The following is a 22,021-nucleotide window of genomic DNA, read 5'->3' on the forward strand; positions in this document are numbered from 1 at the left end:
ATCCGATTCTCCATATCAACACCTTATTGTTCAAGCTTGTCACATATGTTTGGTATGAGATTATGTGTTATTTGACTCGTCATTTTATGTTGTGTGCACTTTACGTTATTAATAAAATCATTTTAAAATTTTTATATATGAAGTGGAATTTCAGTAGTAGAATGTGAACATAAATAAATTGAGTACGAATTTGAATTTTATACTGGTACTATTCCAACATGTTAAAGAGAAAAAAGATTCATCATTTCATCTTATACAAGCAGACACGAGGAAGGGTGTCATCCCTTGAACCTTATTCAAATTTCATGTCTATATATTACATTGGTTCACTCAAAATTCACTAAGCTCGCCACTTTTTTCAGATTATTGGATTTTCCTTCCTAAAAATTCATACAAAATCCAGAAGCCATTATCACAAACCATGCAATTACAACTTATAAGTATCAAACCCCCTTCGATCTTTCACTAATTTATCCCAGGAGCTTACTAATATCGTTTGAGTAAAATTCTGGTTTGCACTAAACACCAAGTTTTGAGCAATGTCTTGTGCTTCCTCCAACCATCAAAGTACTTTCCAATCACCTTTTTATAGCTAGGCCTCTTCTGCATCACATCCCAATATTCACATAAATTCGGCCTGCTATTTATGTATTTTTCTTCCAAATTCATCAGAACCAATCGACTGAGGATAGGAATAAACGCAACATCTGCCAATGTAAACTCTTCTCCGACCAGATACGTCGTTTCATTAAGTTTGATCTCTGCTTCATCAAGAATTCTTTCAAGATGTTCTTCACTTGATCTCACTGCTTCCAACTCTTTCAGTTTATCTTCCGTTCTGTATTCCTCTTTAAGCTTACGATGATAAGCACTGGCTAATTCTGGGCACTCAGCCATCCTAGCTATGATCACGCGCCTCAGGAATCTCGAAACAGGGAGGCGATGCTTTGGGGGAAGGTGGGAGAGGGTGAAGATCTTGGGATTCCACTCTTGTAACTTATGAATCCAATCAACAACTTCTCTGCTGCTAAGAGTTGTGTCATCACCACCAGAAGAGACCATTGCTATTTTTTCAATATACCTGTAAAAATAGCGGGAAAAAAAAAAAGAAACGGATAAAATGAATTTGCACCGTAAAGGGTTGATCAAGAAAGAAACTAAAGGATGAAGGTAGATGAGACATACAGGATGATCTCTACAGTATTGTACAAAATGTGTGAACCATTTTGGAAGACTGGAAGTTTGCCACTTGGGTTCATCATGAAAAAATCGGAATCAAAATTCTTGCCCGTGATGGGATTAACATGGAACGATGTGTAGTCAATACTCTTCTCTTCTAACGCAAGCCTGACTCTTTGGCTGTTCAACGAATAAGGATGATGATACAGCTGCATGATGTGATAAATTACACTTTGTGCACTTTATTATTCTGTATTCGTGGAATGGTTCACGAAAAAGACTCGCCTCAATTTGAGATGAAGCACCTGCACTCAGTAATGGCAAGTCATTTGTGTAAAACTGCACAAGATAAAAGGCTCAAATCAATTCTTCTTTCTCATGTTAGCTACAAAGCATGATTTCTCATGGAATCTTCAACCATGGAGTGAAACTGTTCACAAATCATTATGAATCAACTTCGTATTTATCTTGGTCCTACATGAAAAGGTCGCAATAGTTCTATTTTCTAGAATTTATGGCCACATATCCTTGTTATATCAACTGGAAATTAAAGCTACGGTTAAGGTATGCAGTAAGCTTGCTGGCCGACTCAGCACACAAGGGCAAAAGTAGTGTGGAAGCAGAAGGTAACATATGTTCATATGAGGCAGATCAGTACAGTGAAAAAGGTCGCTGAACATATTCACAAAAACACACACGTAGGGACTCATTTATTGTATTAAAGATGAAGAAATTACAGTACCCAATTGGAAAGGAAAACGAAAAGAAAGAGAAACAACTTTTCTCTGCCCCAAAGGAAGTTTTCTCCGTCTGTTCATAATGCATTTAGTTATACATAATCATCCAGATGTTTAGGATACTTCTATTACGTTTACAGGCACAAAGCCTGCTACCACTATGTCAATACTCCTTACCGCTAGATGACCGATGTGCCATAGGTACGTAGCCTACTAAAATAAATAAGTTTTGCCACACCCAAGTCGCTCTTTCTGAGATTCTGGTCCTCCAGTTAGAGCAAAACGCATCTCCTTAACACCAATCAGTTGCATCATAATAATGCATAACCACATCAACCAAGTAACGACTTTGAAAGGAATAGGTAGCAAAACCAGACTCTATCTAAATTCTAGGTTCACTCATATATTCCTATTTAACAAGCATAATAGGATTATGAAAATCAATATAAAAAGCATAGCTAATGTACTGAACAAGTTGCCTCTTTAATTCGAAGCCCCCAAAACTGACGACAAATACACAAAGAACAAACTATATTGCTTAACAAACCACTTAATTCACTACCAAGACAGAGGTCAGAGGTCAGCGGTCAGCGGTCAGCCAGGTTTCGAGTATATTCAAAGAGATAAAAATAAATGAAATGAAAGTTTCGCGGTTCAGTTAAATTATATTAGTAAGTCAAGTATAATCCACACGATTCGTAACAAAATATAAACACAAAAGTAACTAACTGAAACTCACCAAAAAACCAAGATAGCCAAAAATCACACTCTTGCAAGATTCCAGAGAAAAAGATAAAAACTTTGGGACAACACAAAAACTGGGATACGGATGGCCTCCAGGAAAAAAGACCCTCCTCAGAAAATTATAGGTTTCTTTTGTAGATATTTGAGGTGCAAACGAAATCGGAATTAAAAAGATAGTGTTTTTACATGAACACTTGATCAATCAAAAAGCTGAAGGGCTTTGCAACACGCTTAAAGGGATATAAAAAAAATTAAAAAAAGAATTGGAAAAATTATGACAACGCAGGGCGACAGTGTCTTGTGAAGAGGAAAGGTACGAGAAGAAAACTGTTACTCCTTGATTGATTCTTTATTTCTTGAACCAATAATTTTCTTAATAAAAAAAATAACTTCCCACCAATTTTATATTGAAGTTGAAACTTTTTTTTAAGGAAATTAATCAATAAAGTTGCTTGTTATTGCATTCCCCCTAGAGGACAATAATAATTTTAAAAAAGGAATAAAAAATTGAAATCGGGTTTAAAATATTGTAACAAGAGAACATTTGTTTATTATTATCACAGGAACTTTTATATGATGGATCAGTTCATAAAAAATAAAATATTTAATGTCAAAAATATTTTTTATATATATAAATATGAACTGTTGAATTGTCTCACAGAGACCTTCTCAACTCCAATAGAATTTGCCAGCTTAATGTTAGCATTATAAGTAGCAAACCAATTAAAATTTACTACATTTTGTGCACGTTCTAGTTACTACATCCATTATTACTCACCTATGCAGGGGTTGGGGTGTTGGTTTGGGCCATACGTGATTTGAAATATAATAACTTAAAACTAGTGTATCGATGTATACACGTGTTTGTATAGTTTTTTTTAAATTAATTTGATTATATTCAAATATGAATAACATTATAATTGTAAAAATTAATGAGAAACATACGATAATTTAGAATAATAAAATAAAATTATAAAAATTAATGAGATAATACTACAAATTGAAATTATATAAAAAAAAATTAGATAAGAACATATTATAATTTAAAATAATAAAATGAAAAAAAACCTAGAACAAAACATCAGATTTGTCCTATTATCCATATTCTTAATAATAGTATTAGATTAGATGAGATCTTTTAAAATAATTCATCAACTGGTTAAATTTGTGTGGCGTACATCTGTCTTTCTTTTATAAAGAGAATGACAAACATGATTCCTCATCCACAAGTCACTGGTGCACATAAGATAGCCCATTTGCCTCCGAACCACCATTTCAACTATACTCTACATATAATAACAAGAATCCATGGCTGTAGCTTCAATAAACATGGCTTCCACAGGTTTCTCCATGCTTGGATGGAGTAATGGCCAAAAATACCTCAGGAAAAGAAGCTTGTTTTCAATCTCAGCTCAACAAGTAGAAGTACAAGAAGAAGAAGAAAAAGAAAAAGAAAAAGAAAAAGAAAAAGAGAAGGATCGCATGAACCAGAAACAACAGGCAGAAACAATGAAGCCACTGAGGCCGGTAGAGCCACAATTGAATGTGAAGAGTAAGAACATGGACAGGGAATATGGAGGGCAGTGGCTGAGCAGCACCACACGGCATGTTAGGATATATGCAGCCTATATTGATCCCGAAACGTGGGCATTCGATCAAACGCAGATCGATAAGCTTACCCTTCTTCTTGATCCAACTGATGAGTTTGTGTGGACGGATGAGACTTGTCACAAAGTTTATTCTTATTTCCAGGAGCTTATCGATCATTATGAGGTAACTCAATCCTTCTCCGTGTTTCTTTTTTTAGCCTTCAGCAATTGGTTTCCAAATAACTGAAATCTCAAGATAAAGGAAGAAAACATGGGTGTTCTAACACAAATTGGAAACAGAAACACTACATAATGCAAATACCTATTGTTAACATAGTAATGCTACAATGAAACAGGGAGCTCCATTGACAGAATACACACTACGCCTGATTGGTTCGGACATCGAGCACTACATCAGAAAAATGCTTTATAAAGGAGAAATTCAATACAATATGGATGCCAAGGTCTTGAATTTCAGTATGGGAAAACCACGGGTGGGATTCAATTACGATGGACAGCTTCAAGATGTGTAACAGTGGAAGTTTGGTACATAAAGATTAAAAGGTAGAGAAATTTATATGCCAGGAAAAAAGGAAATCATATCATCCAATATTTATACACTAGCGTTTTTTTTCCAGCATTTTGTTCCTCAAAAGTAAACTTCTAAAGCTAACAAGAGCGCGCAAATTCTAATAGTTGAACTAGTAGCATGTCACGATGGATAACCTTGATTTCAAAATCTTGAGCCACAAACATCCCATGTTTTAAATTTTCCTTCTCCTTTTTGGGGAAAATCCAGGATGGCGAACTTCTGGACTTATAGCCAGGCATTCTGCATCCATCCAAGGTTCAAATGATCCTTCCTGCAGAAATTTCTGGTTTCACAAAGGCAACAAAATTTTTATCAAGGGACAGAACCTTGTAACATATAATTAAAATATCCATAGGTCCAGTGCATGCTTGATTCTAGAGTATTTTCATAAGATATTCCGCAAGTCACGCTCATAAATTCTTTCACCATCTAGTCATGAATTTGAGATGCCATCTTGATTAACGATGTATATCCTTTCACTTTATTTATATTAATCCTTCTGTTTAACAATTAGGTTTTCTTAAAAATTGTTAAGCTGGTGAAAACAAATATCCAAAACAAGATGAATTAAAAAGAAAAAAGGAAAGTAGATTATTGAGGTACCGGAGTGTCGGTTTTTGTAAGCCATTTTGACTTTAATACATTGTTCAAGAAAGGGTACGTGGCTTTTGACAAGAGCGGACTAGCTGTGGCGGAGGAATGGACAAGGCAAAAGAGGGGCATTGAAATGCAATTGGCAGGGTTTTTGAGTTGAGTAGCTGAATCAGAGGAATCATAGAATTCAAGATCAGGAAAAAGAAACTAAGGGATTGCAAGATGAAATTAAGTACCAGAATAGTTCATCGCACCTAAATGAGTATGTCAATAGATTTGGTTTACAATAAAGGAAATTGACACAGAATAAACATCAGCATTTTCAAAACCAAAAAAAAAAAAAACAATTTTTATCACAAAAATTCTATTTTATTTTGATATGCACGAGGTTTTGTTTCAAAGTTTTGACTTTTGAGTCACCTACTTACCAAACTGAGTTTAACCCAAAACTTCCATAAACACACCTCGACCTCCGCGTTCCAACATTGGAAAAAAGAGAACATAAACTACAGATGCCCACATGCTTCTTTTCAACCAAAACCTCTGCATCTTATTTTGCATTATAATAGACAGGTGGACCAAAGAGAGAATTTGATTTACTTGATTTTATTCACCAACCACGGAAATAATTGCATTTTGTTAAAAAAAACCATGTAAATACTGTAGAAATAAACTCTGACAACAGCAACCATAGACAAATCTTGAAAACCATCAGATGGAACAAAACTCTGACCTGAAGCCAGAAGAAGAACCCACGTATGAGGTTCAAACATTTTGGTCCATCATCTTGGAATTTTAAGAGCTGTTTTCGCAGACCTGTATTCAATAAATGTTTCGATTTTAAGAGGCAATTTTCCCAAGAAGAACATAAGCCAATAGTGAATAAATTCATAAACAGATGGAAACAATCAAATAAAAACAACTTGAAATTGAAGCCAGCATTTGGATCACAAACCACAAAAAGCCAATGAAATCAGCAGGAGGAGATGTCTGGTGGCCACCGTAATTCACAGAATAATGATTTTATTGTGGTGTTAAACTTAAGTTTTGTGGCAGTTAATAAATCTGTTAATAACTCTAACAGACATGAAGTACTACTTAATCATTTAACATGAATTGGAATGTGAATAATCTGAGATTATATCAAATTCTTGTTTCATTTTTTTGATCTTTTCACTCTTCTGCTTTTTCAATTTGAGAACATAGTGAAACAAGAGCCTTCTAACTTCATCTATTAATTAACAGTAGCGATGAAAACAAACCATGCCGCTCGCGAGCTACTCGGAGCTCGGCTCGGTAAAAAGTTCATTCGAAATTGTTTGTTAAGTTTATCGAGCTCGAGCTCGAACAGTTTTATCGAGCCGAGCTCGAGCTTATGGATATTTAGCTCGCGAGCTTGAACTCTGCTCGTTTGCTGGGCTAGATTGTTGGGCTTTGAGTGTACAATTGTCCCACATTGGTTAAGTTAGTGAAATGGAGGGTGGTTGAAAATTATATAAAGAGAAGCACATACCTCACATTATTATATTTTAGACGGCATTTTGTCTGAGAAAATTCCACGAGCTTGAGTCAGACTCGTTGAACATAATAAACGAGCTATTAAAAAGCTGAGCTCGATCTGAACTCGAGCCTATATTTACTTTAAACGAGCCGAAAAGCCGAACTCGAGCCTGCTACTGTTTGGCTCAGCTCGACTCGTTTACATCGTGAATTAACAATTTTGTTGATTTTGATGCAACACAAATGAGAAATCTCAAAAGCGCAATATAAAACTTTATTTACACTACAGGATGAACAAGAAAATCTCTATACAAAAGTCCCCAGTCATTAAAATTCTTAACAAAAGTGAATTCCAATAAAAAAGTATAAGCATAAATGCAACCCACAGAACAACCAGCAAGGGTTAAGAGCCATAAGAAAAGTTCCATTGATGACCAAAGTTTCTAATTCAATTATCATTAACAGAGTTTCTTTTATTTGTCAATTTTATGTTGTCTCTCACTGTAAATAACCAGTAATAAGTTTGGAGCTAAATATCACATAAGTAGGTGATCTGGAACAAAAGATCTTCAAATCTTTTGCTGTCCTGGTACGAATAGAATGTTTGAGACCAAAACATTGTGTTATAAAGTAAAAAGATAGGCCTGCTTTAGTGCTGACCAAGAATTTCGATTAAATTAATAATGAGAACCAGAGAATGAGGAATTGATTATATTAATTATGAGACCAGAATGGGGAAGATCATTGTAAGGAATGGCCAGATAAACTGCTTTACCTAATCCAAAGGATGGATCCAAAACTTAATCCTTCCACGAATTTTCGAGATTTTCATAAGATTACATTCTTAATTTGAAACTAATTACTCAATCAGTCGAAAATCAAATATCCTCTTCAACTTTCTTCAAACACAATAACTTCAAGACAAAACTCACATGCATAGAAATTAAAGTGATCATCAAACATGAAAAATTAAGAAGACATGGTAATGTCAACCAGAGTTAAAAATCATGAACTAACCAGGAAACCTATCCATATAGGATTTTCCCACTTTTGCTGTTGAACACGACCTTTCCCTCCCTCCACGCAAGTCCATATGGCGAACTTCTGGTTTGCGGATTTTAATGTCTTGCAATAGCTTTTTATACTCCTCTTTGTCGTATGGTTTTCTAAGAACAGTGACTAATTCTTCCCTAAACCTAGACTGCATGGTTTGACCACTGAAGTTCTTGGATATGTCCTCATTCATCTGCATAATAGAGATCACAACACATAAAAGTGGTACATATAATTAAATAGAAAAAGAGGGTTGGGGGAAGTGTGCCGCACTAAAAAATCAACATACATGTTCACTAACTTTGATTGAAGCATTCACGGAAGGTTTCGACTTTCCTTCCTTGCAGAATGCAGCTACATCTAGGACTTCCACGTCAGAAGAGTGCTCATCATCAGAATTCTCTTTCTCCTGATTATTCTCCATATCATTCTTCTCAAACACCACCGTACCACCCCCGAAAGTGCACACAAAGTAATCATCAATAACTTTGGAACTTTGAAGGAAAGTAAGATAGTCCAAATCTGGCACCATTTCACTATTTGAGTGTTTTTCTGTCTCTACCTTCTGGTTCTTGACCTCTTTCTTTGATTTTCTTGGGGTAAAGTTCTCGTTCATCTCAACTGAAGTAGATCTCATTAAATGCTTGTGCTGATTTTCTATACGAGGCATCTGACTTGGAAGTCCATAATCTTGTTTTATGTCACTCCTCAATCTCCTCTTAGGTTCGGAATCACACTCCTCATCTAAACTAACTTCTCTTTCATATTTAATGACCCCTGGTGAACCAGCTCTCCCAAATTGAAATATATAAGACTTTTCATGTTCCTTCAAATTTTCTAAAAACAGTTCATATTGAGGGTCATTCTCCTCCTCAATGTAGCAATCATTTTCATTTCCAATGACATGGTTGCTCTTCTCTTTTTGCTTCTTAACTGGTCCAAACTTTTCGTCCAAGGTCAGAATGCTCAATAGAAAGTAAGCGTAGTCCGTGTCCACCTCATGACTTTCCTCCATAAGTCTTTTGAATTCAAATAATTCATTACCAAACAGTGCGCCTCCTTCCCTGGCAAGTACAACATCATGATACATATCATGGTCAACTAAATTCTCCAGTGCAACAAACTTCTCTTGTTTTCGAACCATTTGACTTAGAATTCTCTACTTTTCTCCTCCCTTTTCTAGCTGAGGCTGTTCTCTTCCCATTTAGCGCCTCAAATAATCGACTATTAATCACATGCCGCATAAATAAGGAAAGGAAAACTCCAATCTTGAAACCGGAAAAAATATAATTGCATATGAAAAACAAAAGTTAGAAATTCGGTATGAATTATTCAAGTAGCATATCTATTCTTGCCCAAATTACAGAATCGCAGAAAAAATCTTATTGTAACTGCTTTCTAACGTTCAAAACGAGACAGTAGCATGCAATACTTTTATGATCATTCAAACATTCAGTGAGTCATAATCCCCAGCCACGTAACAGATAAAAGAAGCAAGAATCAAATCGTTTAGCGCGCCAAGAATTAACACCACGTAACTTTAAAAGATTTCTCTGCCACGAATAAACAAACCCAGATTCCAAAATCATTAATAAATTCCTACCTCAACTTCTTCATAACACTATCACTAAAAGCCCACATTTTGCAACTCAATGGATCACAAAAAGCATGTAAACAGGGGAAATTATATGAATGGTCGTTCGAATTCAACTGACGAATTAATCCCTTTGCGGTGAAGAGAATCCGTTGCGCGAATTCTCCAAGAAAACGACGGCGTTCGGTGCTGCTTGTGCCTGTAGCTGGTATATGAGAGGGCGGGTGTCCATTCGGAGTTTCGATAAATTTAATAATTTTTTTTAAAATAACATTTTCGTGAATTTGATATATTTTTATCGATTTTTACATAATCTCACAATACAAAATTTCTGTATATTTTTTTACAATATTTCATAAATTTTATAAAAAAATTATAAAATTTATAGATTTTGTATTTAATTATAAAATATTATATTTTATTAACATTTTTGAATTAATAATTAAAAACATATTTAATTTGAAATAATTTTTTAAAATTTATATTAGTAAATAAATTTACTTATTTAAAATTAAATCATTTAATTTTTAAATATATATTTATATATGTGTGAGTTTATATGAATGTTTGTAAATTTTTAAAAATACATCAATATATTAATTTGTAACCTTGTATTTGAATTGATGATATCATGTGAAAATAATATTATTTATCATTTTAGGAATATAATTTTTTTTTTATAAAAATATGATAATTTAATGATTAATTTAAAATATTAAAAATATTAAAAAAAGCAATTTTTAATAAAAAAAATTAATTTTACTTATTAAGAAAATACTATTACTTTTAATTTTATTGGATTTTATGAACCAATAAAATTTNTGATGAGAGAATATGAGATGAAAGAAGATGAGAAAAGAATACATGTGGTATGAGTTAAAAATTTTTAAAAATTAATCCAAATCTTTGGGTTGTACCAAAGACAATTTTTTACAATTTATAGTTGTACCTTATGTTTAACTGTTTGTATATTAATGAATTCAATGAAGTTATTAAAAATCTATTAAATATTTGAATATCTTTAGATTTTTAAAAGTCAATGTTGATTTTTAAAAGTCGATGTTGAATACACTTGACTTTATAAAACTCTATGAAAGTCTATTTTGAATACCATCAAACTTCTATAGAGCATGCAAAAGTGTTTATTGAATAATTCTATATTTTTAAAATCTACAAAAATTATTAAATCTTCTACGTTGAATACGGCCCCTTTAACTTAGAGGGTTTTTATATTACATAATACAAAAAAATAATAGAATTTACTAAAATATCAAATAATTTATTTTAAAAACAGTTTTAATAAATCGGGGATATTTATAAATATATTAATTATAAATAACATAAAATAAAATAATATTTTTACTGTCTTACTATTTAATTAAAAATATGCACCCTTAAAAAAATATTATTAATTAATTTGATGAAACAATAATGAAATTACGATAATACTCATTATTTGCCTCATACAGACAAAAAATAAATGATGCTTATAAGTAATTTCACACTTATTATCTTAAAATATTTTTTTTAAAAAAATTCAATCTTGTATTTATCTATATTTTGTTACCAATTGTTTTCATAGGTTTTTCTTCGGATACATGATTTTGTGATAAAAAAATCTAAATACTTATAGAATAACTTATTATCCCTATTGTATCTATTATTACTGTTATAATTATTTGGGGTCAGAGTTATCATAGAGTTATACTAATTAAATTTTACAAAAAAATCTCTCAAATTATAAAAGTATTTTTATCATTTAATAAAAAATAACATAAAAATATATTTTTAGTAAGTTTATAATTTATCTTTCAGAAACATATCCCATACTTCTAATATTTTTAATATTAATAAAAATATTTATTTATCATTACCTGATATATGACTTATTATGTTTAACACTAATAATGATTGATAAAACAAAATAAAAAATTAAAAATTAATAATTCAATTGAAAACTAGTCCAAATAAGATAGGTGCAATAAGTCAATAACTAGTACAATCTTCACAAAATCATTTGTAGTTTACGAGAAAGCATGAAATATGATAAAATTTGTCTAAAACCAAAATATTCCTCACAGCAATAACACAGAATTAACAAGCAGCAAACCAGCAAGGCATACTCCACAATGGCTGCCTTTAATTTGAACTACATATCATGCTGATCCAGATATATCAAAGTAAAGTTGGATCCACTGCAAGGCACTCACTGTCTTCCCAAGGTTTGAACGATCCTTGTTTCGTCAAATTCTGATGAAGACATACAAGGTTCTTGAGTTCGAAAATCGAGAAATAGGAAACCAAAATGGGAAAAGGCAAGATATAACATGAAATAATAATAGAATATGCAACAGCCTGAGGAAAAATGTGAATCATAATATACACAAACATTAATTCGTCTTTAAATCAAATCAAACTCCTAAAATGTATCCTCCTTCACAAAATAGACTTTCTACAAAAGCCGCATAATTGGTTTCTTGATATTTTGATAAGGAAGTTGGTAGGCTATAAACCCAATAAAGGTACCTTTTCGAAAGATTTGTCTATTAGGTGATGTAACTTTTTTTAGGTTTATAAGCAACTCTTTATTAGTTTTAATGTTCGATGTGAGACATTTGAAACATAGTCGACCTTTTGAGAAGCCCACGTCCACGTCGTCGCTCTAGACGGCTTTCACTCACCTTTCAGTATTCAGTGCATGTATCATGCACCAAGTTCAGCCTATAATTTATTTTTTTCGACACTAATATGATATGATGCTAGACCTTTTCTAAGTCGATCTTTCAGCAACACCAACTCTCAACTAGAGCACTATGTTAATTTATAAACTCAAGAGGATATCATTCCAAAAGGCTTGTCAATTGGGTGTTGTAACCTTCCTAAGTTTATAAGCTACGATTTATTAGTTTTAATGTTCGATGTGAGACATTTGTAAAAGAAGTTCCTTATCACAGGTGTTACCGCGTATTGAGAAATCTAAGGAGTTAGCCCATGGAGTGTATCATGTCACTGATCTTCATTCTCTTCGAAACATATTTTTGAAAGTGTGCAAGATCAGAACAAAACTCAACCAAAAATAAACAAGAAATGATTTTTCAAAAACAAACATAGCTTTTATTTTCAATGTATGTTGACAAATAAGTGATCAAGTATTATGAAAATCAAATGAAGATGCTTAAAAATCTTAATACAATGAGTTGTGGGAACATCGAGATTTGTTAACCACGGGAAGTCAAGCAAGAATGTCATTCACTAACCTCAAGCCAAAAGAAAAATCCACGTAAAATGGCCAAGCATTTTCCCTTTTCGTATCGGTGTGCAGCGAGTTTTTTCACAAGGTCTTCATGCAATAAAAATATGAATGACTTGTTAGTCAAAAGATCCGTATACATTGCATTTATTATGCATTAGCACAGAGCAGAATTAAACAACAAAGGTAATAAAAAACTTAGTGCTACATTAATCGAGGAACAAGTAAAACAAAAGAATACAACATATATAAGGATAAAATCATTGACATCATAATTTATTGTATTTCGCTTCATTGGAATTTTTAAACTACATATAATTGTGTGACTGTTTGCTTTGTTCTAGCACATAAGGTCGCAAACTGACCTGGATGGAACTTGACATAAGATCCGACCATGAATGCTTCCCGAAGCCTGTTGCTCTCCTGTTTGTCATATGGTTTCCGGAGAACATTCATGACCTGTCTCCTAAACTCAAATTGCGGACTTGTCCTTTCAGGTAACTTGATGTTATCATCTTCCATCACCTGATTAATCACATCAATATGGAATCAAAATTATAATTTTTTCTGCAAGATTTATGATAAAAGCAAAGACGGCATACGCTTTTGTGAAATTTCTTGGAAGTCACAAATGGGCCTGGGTTCCCATTCCTGTAAAATGATGCACTGTCTAGGATTTCAACATCAGAATCACTGCCATCCGTGATGACTCTTTCTTTCATGAACATGCTATGGCTTTGTTTCGGACGAGGTTGATCAATACAATTTTTTGTCACCTGATTTTTACTTGAACAAGGCTTGTGAAACAGAAGTTTGTTTTCTATCTGAGCCACGTCATTTCTGCTAGCTGCATCATCTACTTTAATCTCATGACTTCCACGGACCACTTTCCTTAATTTTCTCTGTCCCTGCACCTTGTGTTTCTTACCTGGTTGAGTTAGATCAGCGTCCTCATTCTCTGGACTAGGCTTCGGATACGAAGGCTCATATTCTCTGTAGTGCACGGCCTTTCTGTTGCCCACAGAGTCATCCGTAACCACATTCTTCTGCTTCTTCACTTTCGGCATATTTGTTTTGCTCTGGGCCTCCTTGCCTTCCTCACTTGGTACAACTTGATTGGCACGAACAGCCTGATATTTTGTCGCCGAATAATGTTTTGGGTCAGGCCTTAGATATAAATGCTTCTCTGTATCCGGGTTGTGCTCGCTTAGAACCACATTTTTGCATTTGAGACCTTTTTCTCTCTTGATTGGTTGAGCTTGACCAACAGGCTCACACAGATTCTTTGACTCTGAATTATTTATCGGATCAGGACTCTGATACCCATTCCCATCATAACTAATCTGTATCACAGATTCACTGTCAGGCACGTAATGTGCCTTGTCCACATCCTCTCCCTTGTCAGCTTTTCTCAACCGAGCTTGGCCATGAGGTTCACTCCGACCACGAGGTTCACTCTGATTATCTGTTACAGTATTATCTTCAACATGGTCAGATGCATGCTGATCCACAAGTGCCTTGTCCACGTCCTCTCCATCGTCAGCTTTTCCCAACGAAGCTTGGCCATGAGGTTCACTCTGATTATCTATTACAATATTATCTTCCTGGACAACAGCAATAATTTTCAATACTTTACAGCTTCCCAAATTGTCCATCTTTTTCGATAGAACTTCAGAAAATCCAACCTCTGATTCTTTGATGATTCCCTTATTCCTAAGCTCAGGCTTCTTCTTCGAAATTTCCTTTCTTCTATCGTCAACATTGTCAGATGCATGCTGATTCACAGGTGCCTTGTCCACATCCTCTCCCTTGTCAGCTATTCTCAACCGAGCTTGGCCTTGAGGTTCACTCTGATTATCTGTTACAATATTATCTTCCTGGACAACAGTCATATTTTTCGATAATTTACAGCTTCCAAAATTGTCCATCTTTTTTGTCCGAGCTTTAGAAAATCCAACCTCTGATTCTTTGATGATTCCCTTATTACTAACATCAGGCTTCTTCTTCGAGATTTCATTTCTTCTATCGTCAACATGGTCAGATGCATTCTGATTCACAGGTGCCTTGTCCACATCCACTCCCTTGTCAGCTTTTCTCAACCGAGCTTGGCCATGAGGTTCACTCCGACCACGAGGTTCACTCTGATTATCTGTTACAGTATTATCTTCAACATGGTCAGATGCATGCTGATCCACAAGTGCCTTGTCCACGTCCTCTCCATCGTCAGCTTTTCCCAACGAAGCTTGGCCATGAGGTTCACTCTGATTATCTATTACAATATTATCTTCCTGGACAACAGCAATAATTTTCAATACTTTACAGCTTCCCAAATTGTCCATCTTTTTCGATAGAACTTCAGAAAATCCAACCTCTGATTCTTTGATGATTCCCTTATTCCTAAGCTCAGGCTTCTTCTTCGAAATTTCCTTTCTTCTATCGTCAACATTGTCAGATGCATGCTGATTCACAGGTGCCTTGTCCACATCCTCTCCCTTGTCAGCTATTCTCAACCGAGCTTGGCCTTGAGGTTCACTCTGATTATCTGTTACAATATTATCTTCCTGGACAACAGTCATATTTTTCGATTCATTACAGCTTCCCGAATTGGCCATCTTTTTTGATAGGGATTTAGAAAATCCAACCTCTGATTCTTTGATGATTCCCATATTCCTAAGATCAGGCTTCTCCTTCGAAATTTCATTTCTACTATCGTTAACATTGTCAGATGCATGCTGATTCACAGGTGCTTGTTCATTTGGAAGCCTGGGACTCTGCTCAGCAGCACCATCAACTCGTCCATCATCTCTCCTCATCTTCCTAGCACAATTTTTTTTGTGAATCTTCCTTGCACATTTAGGTTTACGTTTTCCACCAAATTTACTGTCTCCTTCGTATTTGACACATGCAGATACATCGATAATCTTGCCCTCGAGTAGATAAGAATTCTCATATTTATTGAGGCTCTCAAAGAAGAGTTCATACTGAGGGTCACTCGCTTCATCAGAATCATCATTCTCCCCAATATGTTCGCCATCCACCATCCCCGTTTCACGTGGTTTGTAACTTTTCACGCCACTCAAATTGAATAGCAGAAACTGTTGGCAATCAGGTTCTGTAGTCTCAACCTCCAATTGTTTTCTAAAATCATTCAGTTCATCACACAACCCGTCACACATACTCGTTATTTTTTCGAAATCCTGTGCTCGCACCGCAAGGCAAAGAGAAATCATCTGTGCCTTTTCAAGAATCTTTTCTCGGTCTTAATTTATCAGAATCCAAAAAGCTATGCAGTGCTTCCAAAAATTGAAAAAGGAGGAAAATTAAACAATAAATTTCACATTAACGCCGAATAAAATGCTAACAAGAAAGGAGTACAACATTTCTGCCAAGAGCATAAATTAGGTACCAAAATCACAAACCATGATCAGCTAATTTAATTCTCTTCTGTGATGAATAGATGTTCATTGGCATTCCAAACAAGATGAATAAACAGACACAAGAATTTATCAAAGGCATTTTATATAATGTGAAGGCATGTATAGCTTTTTAATGTGCACGTGAGATGATTGCAATAATATTAAAAGATACTTTGGTGGCTATAAACAACAGAAAAGCAAGCTGTCAATCAGTGCAATACATCTGGAGGATTGTAAAGGCAAACAAAAATGTTATGTTAAACTAAAGGGACTGGTGGCATTCAGTTAAATGATGTTGAAATCACAATAGAGACATACAAATTATTGTAGTACAGCAGCCTATGGTCTCATAACTTGGGAATTTGTTAGCTGCTTTAACCATGCAACATTTTGTTCCGTATAATTTTATCTTTTGTAGAGAATTTCATGTATTTCTATAATTTGGATTACAAATGAGGTATCAACTAAAATTCCCAACTATATTAGATCAATCTATCTCCTCCCTTTTGCATATTTCATGAGCATATTTTCACCATTTTGTCTTGATAACGATACAAGGAACAAATCGACAGCAATAGAGGAGAGAATAATGGCAACGAGGTTGAACTCATTTGATCGCGACATAAGGGCGAGATTTGGAGCATTGCAATGAAGACAGAAATGAAACCATATTTGTTAATGACAAAGAATTAAAGAAAGCAATAAAAAACCAGAAAATTCAAGCACCAGCAGAATGTGCAAGATTCATGTGAAGTTATCAAAAAAATACAAGTCAAGCACCAGTAGAATGTGCAAGATTCATATGAATGTAGGATCATCTTGCAAGTTGCAAGTGATTCCCCATTTGCTGACCATAATGATTAAGATAATATTACTTCACCAATATTAATATAGTCGCATCATTGAAAAGAGTTTAATAGAAGAAAGTAATATCAGTTTCAGTTTAAATGGAAGTCATTTGATCGCGGAACAAGGGGAAGATTTGGACGGTTGTAAAGGAAGATGGAAACGAAACATTTTGGTTAAGGACAAAGACTTGAATGAAACTAACAAAAGCACACACACACCAAACACAAGAGGAATGCACAGGATTTGCATGAAAATAGTGTGATGATTGCTTCCTTCTGGCATCATCCACTAGAAAAGATTCACAGGATCTTATTGACCAAAAGTATCAGACAATTCCACTCATCAATAACAAGAAAATGAAAATCAGTAAGGAGGGATTAGGAAAGATAGGAAGCTCTAAATTAAGTGTGGTTTATTTGATCACAAAGGGGGTTATATATAGAATATTCAAACGAGGACAGAAAGGAAAAAGACTTTCGTTAAGGAAGAGAGTAAACTGAAGCATTTAAAAGCACCGATACACATCAAATACTGGTGAAATACGCTAGATTTGCATCAAGGTTGCATTATAATTGCTTCCTTTTGACATCATCCTGCAAATGATTCACTAGATCTTCAACCAAGTAATTCGGATAATGCCACTTCCCCAATAGATAAATTGCAATCACATAGGGGGGATCAATAGAAAATTGCAAGATCAGTTTCCATTTACATGGAAGTCATTTGATTCAGATAATATCACTTAATCAATAGTAAGAAACAAAAATCATTTAGGAAAGATTGATGGAGGAAGCTTGGTTTCAATTTAAATATAAGTCGTTGATCACAGAGTGAGGGATCTTAAGAACAATCAAAGTAGGACGAAAATGAAAAAAATTGTTTATGAAAAGGAAATAAATGAAGCCATCAAAAGCATTAAAACGCACCAAATGCCAGCAGAATGTGAAAGATTCAAATTCAAGAGATCCACGGGATCTTATCAACCGAGTGACGAAAATCTTGTTTGGTCACCGATTGAATGAATACATATTACTTGCTAGATATTAATTATTTTTTTCCAGCAAACCGTTATTGAATTAACTTTAAGCATATCATTTTCTATTTTCGACAGCATCAAATGAAGACAAAAATGAAAAAGACTTCTGTTGAGGAAGAGAGTAAATTGAAGCCATCAATAGCACCAATACACATCAAATACCATTGAAATACACTAGATTTGCCTGAAGGTTGCATTATAATTGCTTCCTTTTGGCATCATCCTGCAAATGATTCACTAGATCCTCGACCAAGTAATTCGGATGATGCCACTTCCCCAATAGAGATAAAGTTGCAATCACGGAGGGTGGATCAATAGAAATTGCAAGATCATTTTCAATTTACATGGAAGTCATTTGATTCAGATAATATTAACCAATAATAAGAAACGAAAATCATTTAGGAAAGATTGATGGAGGAAGCTTCGTTTCAATTTAAATATAAGTTGTTGATAACAGAATGAGGTAGATTTAGAATAATCAAAGTGGGACGAAAATGGAAAAAATATAGTTTATGAAATGGAATTAAATGAAGCCATCAAAAGCATGGACACGCATCAAACGCTAACAGAATGTGAAAGATTCGCATTCAAGAGATCCACGGGATCTTATCAACCGAGTGACGAAAATCTTATTTGGTCACCGATTGAATAAACACATATTACTTGCTAGATATTAATATTTTTTCAGCAAACCATTATTGAATTAACTTTAAGACTATTTTTTACTATTTTCGACAGCATCAAATGAAGACAAAAACGAAAAGACTTTTGTTGAGGAAGAGAGTAAATTGATGCCATCAATAACACCAACATACATCAAATACCAATGAAATACACTAGATTTGCATGAAGGTTGCATTATAATTGCTTCTTTTTTGCATCATCCCTCAAATTATTCAATAGATCTTCGATCAAGTAATTCGGATGATGCCACTTCCCCAACAGAGATAAAGTTGCAATCATGGAGGGTAGATCAATAGAAAATTGCAAGATCGTTTTCAATTTACATGGAAGTCATTTGATTCGGATAATATTAATGAATAGTAAGAAACGAAAATCATTTTGGACAGATTGATGGAGAAAGCTTGGTTTCAATTTAAATATAAGTTGTTGATCACAGAATGAGGTAGATTTAGAATAATCAAAGTGAGACGAAAATGGAAAAAAAAAAGTTTATGAAAAGGGATTAAATGAAGCCATCAAAAGCATTGACATGCGTCAAAGGCAAGCAGAATGCGTAAGATTCGCACTCAAGATATCCACGGGATCTTATCAACCGAATGATCAAAATCTTGTCCGGTCACCGATTGAATAAATACATATTACTTGCTAGATATTAATATTTTTTTCATCAAACCGTTATTGAATTAACTTTAAGACTATTTTTTACTATTTTCGACAACATCAAATGAGGACAAAAATGAAAAGACTTTTGTTGAGGAAGATAGTAAATTGATGCCATCAATAACACCAACATACATCAAATACCAGTGAAATACACTAGATTTGCGTGAAGGTTGCATTATAATTGCTTCTTTTTTGCATCATCCTGCAAATTATTCACTAGATCTTCGACTGAGTAATTCAGATGATGCCACTTCCCCAACAGAGATAAAGTTGCAATCATGGAGGGTAGATCAATAGAAAATTGCAAGATCGTTTTCAATTTAATGGAAGTCATTTGATTCGGATAATATTAACAAATAGTAAGAAACGAAAAATCATTTAGGAAATATTGATGGAGAAAGCTTGGTTTCAATTTAAATATAAGTTGTTGATCACAGAATGAGGTAGATTTAGAATAATCAAAGTGAGACGAAAATGGAAAAAAATAGTTTATGAAAAGGGATTAAATGAAGCCATCAAAAGCATTGACATGCGTCAAAGGCCAGCAGAATGCGTAAGATTCGCACACAAGATATCCACGGGATCTTATCAACCGAATGATCAAAATCTTGTCCGGTCACCGATTGAATAAATACATATTACTTGCTAGATATTAATATTTTTTTCATCAAACCGTTATTGAATTAACTTTAAGACTATTTTTTACTATTTTCGACAACATCAAATGAGGACAAAAATGAAAAGACTTTTGTTGAGGAAGATAGTAAATTGATGCCATCAATAACACCAACATACATCAAATACCAGTGAAATACACTAGATTTGCGTGAAGGTTGCATTATAATTGTTTCTTTTTTGCATCATCCTGCAAATTATTCACTAGATCTTCGACCAAGTAATTCGGATGATGCCACTTCCCCAACAGAGATAAAATTGCAATCATGGAGGGTAGATCAATAGAAAATTACAAGATCGTTTTTAATTTACATGGAAGTCATTTGATTCGGATAATACTAACGAATAGTAAGAAACGAAAATCATTTAGGAAAGATTGATGGAGGAAGCTTGGTTTCAATTTAAATATAAGTCGTTGATCACAGAGTGAGGTAGATTTAGAATAATCAAAGTGAGACGAAAATGGAAAAAAAATAGTTTATGAAAAGGGATTAAATGAAGCCATCAAAAGCATTGACACGCGTCAAATGCCAGCAGAATGCTTAAGATTCGCACTCAAGATATCCACGGGATCTTATCAACCGAATGATCAAAATCTTGTCTGGTCACCGATCGAATAGATACATATTAATTGCTAGCTTTTTTTCTTGCAAACCGTAACCGAATTAACTTTAAGCCTATGATTCTCTATATTCGACAACATCAAATGAAGAAAAAAATGAAAAAGACTTTTGTTGAGGAAGATAGTTAATTGAAGCCATCAAAAGCACCAACACATATCAAATACCGTTGAAATACGCTAGATTTGCATGAAAGTTGCATTATTAGTGCTTCCTTTTGACATCATTCTGCAAATGATTCACTAAATCTTCGACTAAGTAACGGATGATGCCACTTCCCCGATAGAGATAAAGTTGCAATCACGGAGGGTGGATCAATAGAAAATTGCAAGATCATTTTCAATTTACATGGAAGTCATTTGATTCATATAATATCACTTAATCAATAGTAAGATGAAAATCATTTAGGATAGATTGATGGAGAAAGCTTGGTTCCAATTTAAATAAGTTGTTGATCACATAGTGAGGTACATTTAGAACATTCAAAGTAGTACGAAAATGGAAAAAAAAAAAATTGTTTATGAAAAGTGATTAAATGAAGTCATCAAAAGCATTGACAAACGTCAAACGCGGGCAGAATGCGTAAGATTCGCACTCAAGAGATCCACGGGATGTTATCAACCGAATGATCAAAATCTTGTACGGTCACCGATAGAATAAATACATAATACTTGTTAGCTATTAATATTTTTTTCCCGACAAACCGTTATCGAATTAACTGTAAGCCTATCATTCTCGGTTTTCGACAGCATCAGACAGATCTATGAGGAAAGTTTTATCAACTCTTTGTTCTTCCATTTCTTCTTGAATTTCTCAGCAGTCTCAGTTTATCACTTTCGGATTTTTTCCAATTAAATAACCAAAAAAAAATTCACTGGTCCAAGGTCACCATATCCCAATTTGAAAAAACACAAAATTTCTCATCTTTTCAGAAGCTTCTGTCTAATCATATCAATTAGTTAGCAGCCGGTGCTCCGACCACCAGTACATTTAGACAAATAAATACATAGATCGAACAGAACCCAATGAACAGAAAATCCAATTACACGAGAATTTAATGGTGACAAATTAAAGGATGAATCATGAAATAAGGCGTAAAATGTTTTACAAACAAGAGTAAACTAGATACCCAAGCCACGGAGAAACCAAGAAATCCGAAATCCGCAGTGAGACCTCCGCCCGGTGAATACTGAGAGTATGCTGTGTGCTAGTCAGCAGTCGTGTGTGTGTATATATATACTCTTCT

The 22,021-nt window shown here is 34.1% G+C and overlaps 4 protein-coding genes across 13 annotated transcripts; 1 reads left to right on the top strand and 3 right to left on the bottom strand.

Moving 5' to 3' along the window:
• Positions 1–221: 221 nt before the first annotated feature.
• Positions 222–3,004, bottom strand: LOC140983174 (glutathione S-transferase TCHQD-like). Of its 2 annotated transcripts, none has more exons than XM_073450103.1 (3): positions 2,656–3,004; positions 1,186–1,518; positions 222–1,081 (listed from the first exon to the last, which is right to left on the bottom strand). In XM_073450103.1, the coding sequence occupies exons 2-3, from the start codon at positions 1,392–1,394 to the stop codon at positions 487–489; spliced, it is 804 nt and encodes a 267-aa protein (XP_073306204.1). In that variant the 5' UTR covers positions 1,395–1,518; positions 2,656–3,004; the 3' UTR covers positions 222–486. The 2 variants fall into 2 exon arrangements, with proteins under 2 accessions (XP_073306204.1, XP_073306205.1); XM_073450104.1 differs by having other exon boundaries at positions 1,186–1,484; positions 2,656–3,003.
• Positions 3,005–3,882: 878 nt separating this feature from the next.
• LOC140982756 (NAD(P)H-quinone oxidoreductase subunit M, chloroplastic-like) lies at positions 3,883–4,865 on the top strand. The gene is made up of 2 exons (XM_073449446.1): positions 3,883–4,433; positions 4,606–4,865. The coding sequence occupies exons 1-2, from the start codon at positions 3,969–3,971 to the stop codon at positions 4,780–4,782; spliced, it is 642 nt and encodes a 213-aa protein (XP_073305547.1). The 5' UTR covers positions 3,883–3,968; the 3' UTR covers positions 4,783–4,865.
• On the bottom strand, positions 4,838–9,821 carry LOC140982755 (uncharacterized). 9 transcript variants are annotated; one of them, XM_073449441.1, is made up of 5 exons: positions 9,704–9,821; positions 8,278–9,212; positions 7,953–8,181; positions 6,169–6,251; positions 4,838–5,124 (listed from the first exon to the last, which is right to left on the bottom strand). In XM_073449441.1, the coding sequence occupies exons 2-5, from the start codon at positions 9,130–9,132 to the stop codon at positions 5,014–5,016; spliced, it is 1,278 nt and encodes a 425-aa protein (XP_073305542.1). In that variant the 5' UTR covers positions 9,133–9,212; positions 9,704–9,821; the 3' UTR covers positions 4,838–5,013. The 9 variants fall into 9 exon arrangements, with proteins under 9 accessions (XP_073305542.1, XP_073305546.1, XP_073305543.1 ...); XM_073449445.1 differs by having other exon boundaries at positions 7,953–8,136; positions 8,290–9,212; positions 9,592–9,821; XM_073449442.1 differs by having other exon boundaries at positions 8,290–9,212; positions 9,592–9,821.
• A 1,704-nt stretch (positions 9,822–11,525) lies between these two features.
• On the bottom strand, positions 11,526–21,965 carry LOC140982164 (uncharacterized). Its single transcript, XM_073448582.1, has 5 exons — positions 21,905–21,965; positions 13,435–16,115; positions 13,198–13,357; positions 12,840–12,922; positions 11,526–11,832 (listed from the first exon to the last, which is right to left on the bottom strand). The coding sequence occupies exons 2-5, from the start codon at positions 16,060–16,062 to the stop codon at positions 11,758–11,760; spliced, it is 2,946 nt and encodes a 981-aa protein (XP_073304683.1). The 5' UTR covers positions 16,063–16,115; positions 21,905–21,965; the 3' UTR covers positions 11,526–11,757.
• Positions 21,966–22,021: the final 56 nt, after the last annotated feature.

Source organism: Primulina huaijiensis, chromosome 8 (genome assembly GCF_012295235.1).
Source record: "Primulina huaijiensis isolate GDHJ02 chromosome 8, ASM1229523v2, whole genome shotgun sequence".
Taxonomy (NCBI): domain Eukaryota; kingdom Viridiplantae; phylum Streptophyta; class Magnoliopsida; order Lamiales; family Gesneriaceae; genus Primulina; species Primulina huaijiensis.